This window comes from Gossypium raimondii, chromosome 2, assembly GCF_025698545.1.
Source record: "Gossypium raimondii isolate GPD5lz chromosome 2, ASM2569854v1, whole genome shotgun sequence".
In the NCBI taxonomy this organism is placed as follows: Eukaryota; Viridiplantae; Streptophyta; class Magnoliopsida; order Malvales; family Malvaceae; genus Gossypium; species Gossypium raimondii.
The window spans coordinates 35751436-35759794 of NC_068566.1; the positions used below are offsets into that span (position 1 = coordinate 35751436).

General features: G+C 31.2%; 1 protein-coding gene across 1 annotated transcript; it reads left to right on the plus strand.

Moving 5' to 3' along the window:
• Positions 1–2818: 2818 nt before the first annotated feature.
• LOC105788539 (probable pectate lyase 18) lies at positions 2819–4572 on the plus strand. Its single transcript, XM_012615481.2, has 3 exons — positions 2819–3006; positions 3096–3836; positions 3919–4572. The coding sequence occupies exons 1-3, from the start codon at positions 2873–2875 to the stop codon at positions 4277–4279; spliced, it is 1236 nt and encodes a 411-aa protein (XP_012470935.1). The 5' UTR covers positions 2819–2872; the 3' UTR covers positions 4280–4572.
• The last annotated feature ends 3787 nt before the right edge of the window (positions 4573–8359 follow it).

Sequence of the window (8359 nt, forward strand, 5' to 3'; positions counted from 1 at the left end):
GACTATAGAATTTATAACAAAATATATATAATGCATTTATGAAAATAAAGAAAAATATATAAATATACATATATATATATATATATTATAACATATGTGTTAAAAGTATAAGTTTGTATTTAAGCAAATAAAAAATATAGACATGTATGTATATATATATATATATATATATATATATATATAATATTCACTAGAAACAATATACAAATCAATAAATAAATTATACACAAATCAACAAATAAGAACAAGCCACAGAAAATAAGAACGCAAGAGAGAGAAATTTGAGTAAATACTCTTAAGAATTATTATTACTCCCCAACTCCAGTCCTTGACAATGAAAGGAGAGGCATCTATTTATAGTTGAGCCTCCCCAAATTCAACGGTACAGATTAATTACATCAACAGCTAAGATTAAAATGTATCTACAAATTAAATTTTTAAGATTACCAAATCATATCTTCTAAGATTGCATATCATATCTAAGATTACATATCCTTGAAGATTATGTTTCCATATGTATCAAGCTTGTAGATAGACCTTCAACCTTTTCAAGTAATGGGTCATCCCGATTGGGCCAAATGATATAATTTTGGACTTTGCTTTATTATTTTGAGTTTATTATTTTTTTATGATCCCGGACTAAATTGACCTATTACAATACTTTTACCCAAACCCTCTCAAATTTTAGACGAATAGCGCGACACGTTAACAAATCTACTTCAAACCTATTTCCAACCAAATAATCGGAATTTCTTTAATGTCAATAAAAGCTCATTTTGTTCAAAAAGGGACATATTTATATTTTCCTTTCCCAATAGTCGAAATCAACGGGTATGATAGGACTTAAAATTTACAATCAACGGCTATGATTCGTCGGGAATGGACAGTTGTTAGTAAGAGTACTTTATACGCCTTCCAATATTGTCAAAATCAACGGCCGTGATCTGCCTTCAAATATAGAGTAAAAGGTTAGGATTGGTGGGAGATCTGACATGAGAATCCATGTCGCTTTCAGTAGAGATGGTCCAAGTAGATGGACGGATACTGCGGCTGGCAATGCGGGAGATGGGTAGGGTAGCTCTTGTGACACGTGGCAAATAGAGATCTCCATTAATGCCATGTCAGCATCTACCTGTTTTAGTAGTGTGAAATTTTCGGCGATCTTTGCGGGCTAAAATTATTTTAATGTTTTATGAAAATAAAAAGGGCCAACTAAGTACAAAGTTAGCACAAATGCATGTGCTAATGTCATGAAGATTTTCAAGTAAATTAATTTAAAACTTCCCATAATCACCATCAATAAAACTCATTTAAAATATATGGAAATAATATAATGCGAGTGAAATTTGAGAATAATATATTAACATCTGTCCTGATTTATGGAATTTTATTCAACTTCATCAATTAAGACATATTATTCAAGATTTACTTCTTTTCTTTTAATGGCCTAACATTTTCAATTATTTCCTTTATATGTTTTTGATTTAAATTTTTTTAACATTTTACTATACTCTACTTGCAGAATCCAAAATCTCTATTCGTAGTTAGAGTTGTACATGGGTCAGGGCACCCGACTAGACTCGGAGACTTGTCCAAAAAATGAAAGGATTTGAACAAAAATATAAACTTAAAATATGGGCTTGGACAAAAAAATGAGGCCCTTTTTTAAAATGGTCGGGCCTCAAGAAAGCTTTTTTGACCCGAGCCCTGGCCAGATCAAGCTCGACCCGAATATACTTGTAAATTTAAAAGATTTCATGGTCAATATATTAAATAATTACTCAATCCTAATATAGTTTAAAAATTTTCCAACAGCAATTTTTGATCTTCTAAAGTTGACATTACAATATTTATGAAGCCATTAACTGATTTTTAATTCATAACTTCCATCTTCTAATGTGGGTTTTCAGTATGAAGTTTTATAATGTTGACATAACCATTATTTTCACCCTTTACCCACTAAATGAAACAACCCTGTAAAAACATTAACCAATCAACCAACAATCTCTTTTTCCAATTGAATTTTAGTAATATTCAACCAAATCCCATCCTTTGAACACTTTTTTATCAAATAGCTACCACTAACTAACCCTCTTCGAACTTACAATCTAGGTGGAAAACACCTAAAACAACCACCCTCAAAATGATATGGGTAAATTATGTTATGACATTATAATTTCATCACTCAACTATTCGAAAGTTTTCATTTAAGTCAGTAAACTATTAGTAAGCTCCAAACAATGAGCCAATGATCAATACGGTGGATCAGCATCGGTCGACGAGTAGAATAACATACGTTAGATCCAAATTGATATGACAGACAGTGTCAGAGATTAGAGAAAAAAGTTGTTTAAATTTTTAGTTTGCAGATTCATGATATCCAAAATTGTTTTATAAAAAAAAATTGAATTGTAGAAGAGAATGAGAAAAAGAGCCTTTGATTGATATATGCACTACGAATAGTAAAAGTCATATAATATCATTTTTAACAGCCCAATGACTTGAATAGTTCAGTGATCAAATTGTAACTTTTTTTAATTAAGTGACCAAAAAAAAACTTACCCATAATTTAATAAGTAATATTATTTTAGTTTTATGAAAATTTAGACAATCTTTTTATATATTTTTCACGTAAAGGATAGTATTTCAACTTTTGACTATTTGGAGCAGCTTTGTTGAGGGCATTGCTTAACAGTCAAAAACTACCAACAGGTAATTCCGTAAAAACCTGAAATCACCGAAGCATAGACGACCCTACATGTTTAGTTTAATCACGCCATTGAACAAGGCTTTTAATCCCCTTTATAAACACCCCCTTCTTCTCAACCTCCCTCCACCACCTTGCCTCACAAAACAAGCAAACAAAGGTAAAATGGCAAGGACAATGGCAATGGCGATCCCTTCACTTCCTCTTCTCTTCCTCTTTACATTTCTGCTTCTACTCCCACTTCTCATTTCCTCTTCCCCTGTTCAAGACCCTGAGCTTGTTGTCCAAGATGTTCACAGGTAAAGAAACTACACCTCCACTTTTCCATTTCCATGTCATCTCCATTAATACTCCAAAGGTATTAACTTTTGTGGTTTTTGGGTGGCAGGGCTATCAATGCGTCCAGGAGGAACCTAGGGTATCTCTCCTGTGGAACCGGAAACCCCATTGATGACTGCTGGAGATGTGACCCCAACTGGGAGACTAATCGCCAGAAGCTAGCTGATTGTGCCATTGGATTCGGCAAGAACGCCATTGGTGGAAGAGATGGTAAGATTTATGTGGTCACTGACTCCGGCGATGATGACCCCGTTAACCCCAAACCAGGGACATTACGGCATGCGGTGATTCAAGACGAACCGTTGTGGATCATTTTCGCTCGTGACATGACCATTCAGCTGAAAGAAGAGCTGATAATGAACTCATTCAAGACCATCGACGGTAGGGGCGCCAGCGTTCATATTGCAGGGGGTCCATGCATTACCGTTCAGTATGTGACCAACATTATCATTCATGGACTCAACATACACGATTGTAAACAAGGAGGGAATGCTATGGTGAGGGACTCCCCACGTCACTATGGTTGGAGGACGATATCAGACGGTGATGGTGTTTCCATCTTCGGTGGTAGCCATGTTTGGGTTGACCATAACTCCTTATCAAACTGCAAAGACGGCTTGATTGACGCTATCCATGGCTCCACCGCTATCACCATTTCCAACAATTACATGACTCACCATGATAAAGTCATGTTATTGGGACACAGTGATTCCTATACTCAAGACAAGAACATGCAAGTCACTATTGCCTTTAATCACTTTGGTGAAGGCCTTGTCCAAAGAATGCCACGGTAATAATAATATTGCTACTATGGTCAATTACGATAAATATGAATAACGGATTTCTTATTTTTTATTTTTTCGGACTTACAGATGTAGACATGGGTATTTCCACGTGGTGAACAATGACTATACTCATTGGGAAATGTATGCCATTGGAGGAAGTGCTAACCCAACAATAAACAGCCAAGGGAATAGATTTACTGCACCTGACAACAGATTCAGCAAAGAGGTGACCAAGCATGAGGATGCACCGGAGAGTGAATGGAAGAGCTGGAATTGGAGATCGGAAGGTGACCTAATGGTGAACGGTGCATTCTTTATCGCGTCGGGTGCTGGCGCCTCGTCGAGCTATGCCAAGGCTTCAAGCTTGGGTGCTAGGCCATCTTCACTGGTGGCAACGATAACGACCAATGCTGGTGCACTTAATTGCAAGAAAGGTTCACGTTGTTGATGATAATGATGGCGACACATGTGATTGAAACAAGACAGTTTATTACAAGTGATTGAAGTGATTTAATGTTGGGTTCTTGTGCAATTACATTTAGTCAGAGAAATCAGAAATGATTTTTAAAAAGAAGGAAGGATAAAGAAAAAGTCTAGAGTTAAAAGGATTTCTGTGTTCCCTTCCATTATTTTTTTTTTCTTGGTTTATTTATTCATGTATGACGATTACAACCTCGGCCTGTTGCTCTAAAAACAAGTGCAGATGTGTTGATATAATACTAAAATTTTAAGTTATTTTTCTTTGATGCATCCATGTCCAATCTTGAGAGAAAGAGGAGGGAAATGACGCTTCAAATCCAACTAATTTATATCCAACTGTTGCAGGAAAGTTCACCCACCATACAGTGTAAATAATAACAACATTGACTTCCAATCCCCACCCATTATAAATGTAGTTAAATTGGAAACACCCGAGATTAGATTTAGTGACAAAAAGGGGCATGGAATGAGAATTTTGTTACAACACCTATCTTTTTCTTTATTATTAATCTGCACCCGTAGATTTCCCAAGTCTCGGGTAACTCCCACATGCACCTTGGATCACCCTTTTTAGTGGGATCCAATTTTTTCTTTTTTCTTTTTTTTTTTACATTTTTCTCTTAACAATTTTTAAATTGTAATTCTCTCTAAAAATGTAATTATCTTTACCACTGCCCTTGGTTGATAGATCAGTCTTTCTATCGAATAAGATTTGTATTTTACTATTTTTTATATTAAGCATAACATTTGTGGTAGATGAGAATCTCACATGTAAACCTTAATTGGAATTTAAGGCTTCTTATGTTTGGAGTACTTTTTGGCTAAATCGCACCGTACCCATCCGTTTGGATTGTAAAGAGCAGAACGATTGGATCATCACTCAACACACTAGACACCGGTTTCTCCACTGGAACTTTATGCTCCGGTCAAATGTTCCAACATCTCAATCGTGATCTTTTTTCCTTTTGCACCTTTACTCTTTTTTTTCTCCATTTTACTTTTTTCTTTATTTTATCTTCTATTTCAATAATTTTATTAATTTAAAATAATAAACAGTTTCCCCATTATTTTATAACAAACTAATATACGTTATTATCAAAAGAAATTTTAATTTACCATTCCTTAAATTAACTACTTTTAGATTATTTATTTTAATTTTTAAATTTTAATTATTTTGATTTAAAATGTTAAAAATTCCCATTTTATATAATAAAATATCAAAGATACATTTTAATATTTTATTACAGTAAAATAATTAAAAAAAACTTCTATTATATATTATTTCTAACCTAATGTCCTTAATAGTCATTTTCTGTTCTTACCTTCTCGCTACAGCTGCGTTTAAATCTAAACACACATCCCACCGTTATTTTAATCTCACCACTACAGTATCCAATATCACTACTACATTAACTAATTTCACCGCCACCATTATTTTTAACCTCATCGGAGGTAAACACACCCCTCATCCAAACTAAACCTAAAACACTTTTTTTTTATCTCTTTTAATTTTACTATCGAATAAATTAATCTTCCTAAAGAAATTAATGTAATTTAATTTCTATAAAAAATCAACAACTAAAAATTTAATTAGAATTGGAATTTGGAAAGATATATAAAGCGATCCCATCATTGTAAGAGATGGTGTGGACCTGAGCATGTGGCAGACATAATAGTGTGTTGGGAAGGCGACTATTGCCTTTCAAGACCATCCATCTTTAGCTTTACCTTTAGACTGCGGCAACTAAATCAAGATGGTTGAATTTTGTTTTAGGGAAGGATATTCAACATTCCTCCTAAAGACTGTCCAGCCAATATGATTCATTAACTTTACCACCGGTAGCCGCCCGCCACCATCAACCTTAACACCGCCCAATTTTATATATATCTATCTATCCACTACCATAAATCGCCATATAAATCGACTTAATTCGATCAAACGCCATTTGCTATTGAAGAAAGCCCTAAATTGGAGTTAGGTTACATCACTTTGGTTTTTTGTTTTTATAAAATGATGAGCCCAGTAGTCTGATATTAGTATTGACAGTGGGATGCTAACAATGTGCCATTAGAACAATAACACGTTGCATTGGAGAGGTGTTGGCCTTATTCCTATGAGACACCTAAGATCCAATAGCTACAACTCATTCAATACTCAAATTTGTAATTTAATTTTTTTAATATTAGTAAAGTTTCATAATAAAATATTCGAATTAGACCTTATACGATAGCTTCAGTACTTGCTCAACATGAAAGTAATCCAACATTTTTTTCTTGTATGTTTTGTTGTAAGGCGTGGAGTGCCAAAGTGACATAAACATTGGGATGAATTTTGGAATTATGCCTAAAAATACTTCATCGCAGATCAACCCCAAATTTCTTTCTCCTTTGCTTTACAAATTTATGTTTTGTTTTGGATTAACCAGCTAGACTAGACATTTTCCAAATCCTCTCGTCGATACCCCTCTTCTCTTTCTAGTTTAGAACTGTTTTTTAAAAAACGCGTTTAAAAAGTTTGATTTAAAATTTTAAATGTTTAAAATTATTGTCAAAAATACTTTTAAGAAATAAATTGTCTATTTTAGACTTGATATAGTAAAGTAAAAAAACAAACATTTAAATACAATCTAAATTTGTTATATTACGATATTTCAATAAAATATAAAAAGTAATTTATTGTAACTCATTATTAATATTTCAATATATGAAATAAAAAATGTAATATTTTAAGTAATTAATATTAATTATTTGTAAAACTCAATTTAAATATATAAATTATATTTTAAATATTAAAATAAAACCATTATAGATTTAAATATATAATTTATATATTTGAAATAAATTTGAATAGAATAATTTTATATCCCATATAAATATTATATAAAATAATAAATAAAGAATAAAATGCCATTTGACATCAGAAAACACTTTTTCCAAACATAAAGCTAGAAAAAGTGCTTGTGTTTCAATTCACAAAAACACCTTTTTAACTCCAAAAGTCATCAGCAACTCTAAAAATATTTTTGACTTGAAAAACAATGCTTGAAAATTTTTGTTTTTCTTTTTTTGTATTGAATTCATAATTTCTGAATTTTAATGGGGTCAGAATATTTCTTAAAATCACTGATTTAGTGAATTAATCAACTAATCTAATTTGATTCTATAAATCTACCTTTTCTTATATAAATCTGTTCTTTTAATAGGATTCCACAAATCCAACCTACAACAGATCTTAAGATTAGAAGACAAATACTTTTAAAAAAAAACTCATTAATCTATTTATATAAATGATTTATTGGACAAATGACTTAAATTTCTTTTATTTTAGAGACATCTACCTTTCAAATTCTATTTCTACTTAAATAAGTAATTTAAATCATTAATCTTTTATTCAATTAAATCATTGATGTAGTATAAAAAATTTTGAATCCAAGTTTTATTTACACCAATGTTGTAACAATCGCAAATGGTCAAATTTGTCAAATTCTGATTCTCAATCTAATCGTAATAGTTCAATCATTACAAATTAAAATTTTAATCTTTTTTAAAATCATAAAAATTAAAAAAATAAGAAAATAAATAAAAAATTATAAAAAAAACTAAATATTTAAGCTAACTTGATTCCAATTAAAGTTAGACCACCGATTCTTATCAATCCAATTTAATTTTGATACAACACATGAACAAATTACTACCCGCTACCCTTATTCCAACAACAAATATTTAAGTACAACAAAAACTTAAAAGTGTTTGATCCAACTTTTCTTTTTTACAAATTAATGAAAATATTAGTTGAAATTTAAAAATAACATATATATATATATATATATATATATATATATATATTTATCTTTACAAAGTTAATTAACTATAAATAAATAAGTAATTTTAACTTATATTGACCCGCATGTATTATTATTTGTGATACACAATTCTTTTATTTTACAAGTAAAATTAAAAATTAAGATATTATTATGGGATATTATCTTTTATAATTATATTATATGATATTATTACGGATATTTGATTCCTACGTATAAATATATAT

What these genes read in the sequence shown, in the direction of transcription:
- LOC105788539 (XM_012615481.2), top strand. Translation starts at nt 2,873, where the DNA reads ATGGCAAGGACAATGGCAATGGCGATCCCTTCACTTCCTCTTCTCTTC. An exon ending in GTTGTCCAAGATGTTCACAG is followed by an intron (nt 3,007 to 3,095) that starts GTAAAGAAACTA and finishes TTTGGGTGGCAG; the next exon opens with GGCTATCAATGCGTCCAGGA. An exon ending in CTTGTCCAAAGAATGCCACG is followed by an intron (nt 3,837 to 3,918) that starts GTAATAATAATA and finishes TCGGACTTACAG; the next exon opens with ATGTAGACATGGGTATTTCC.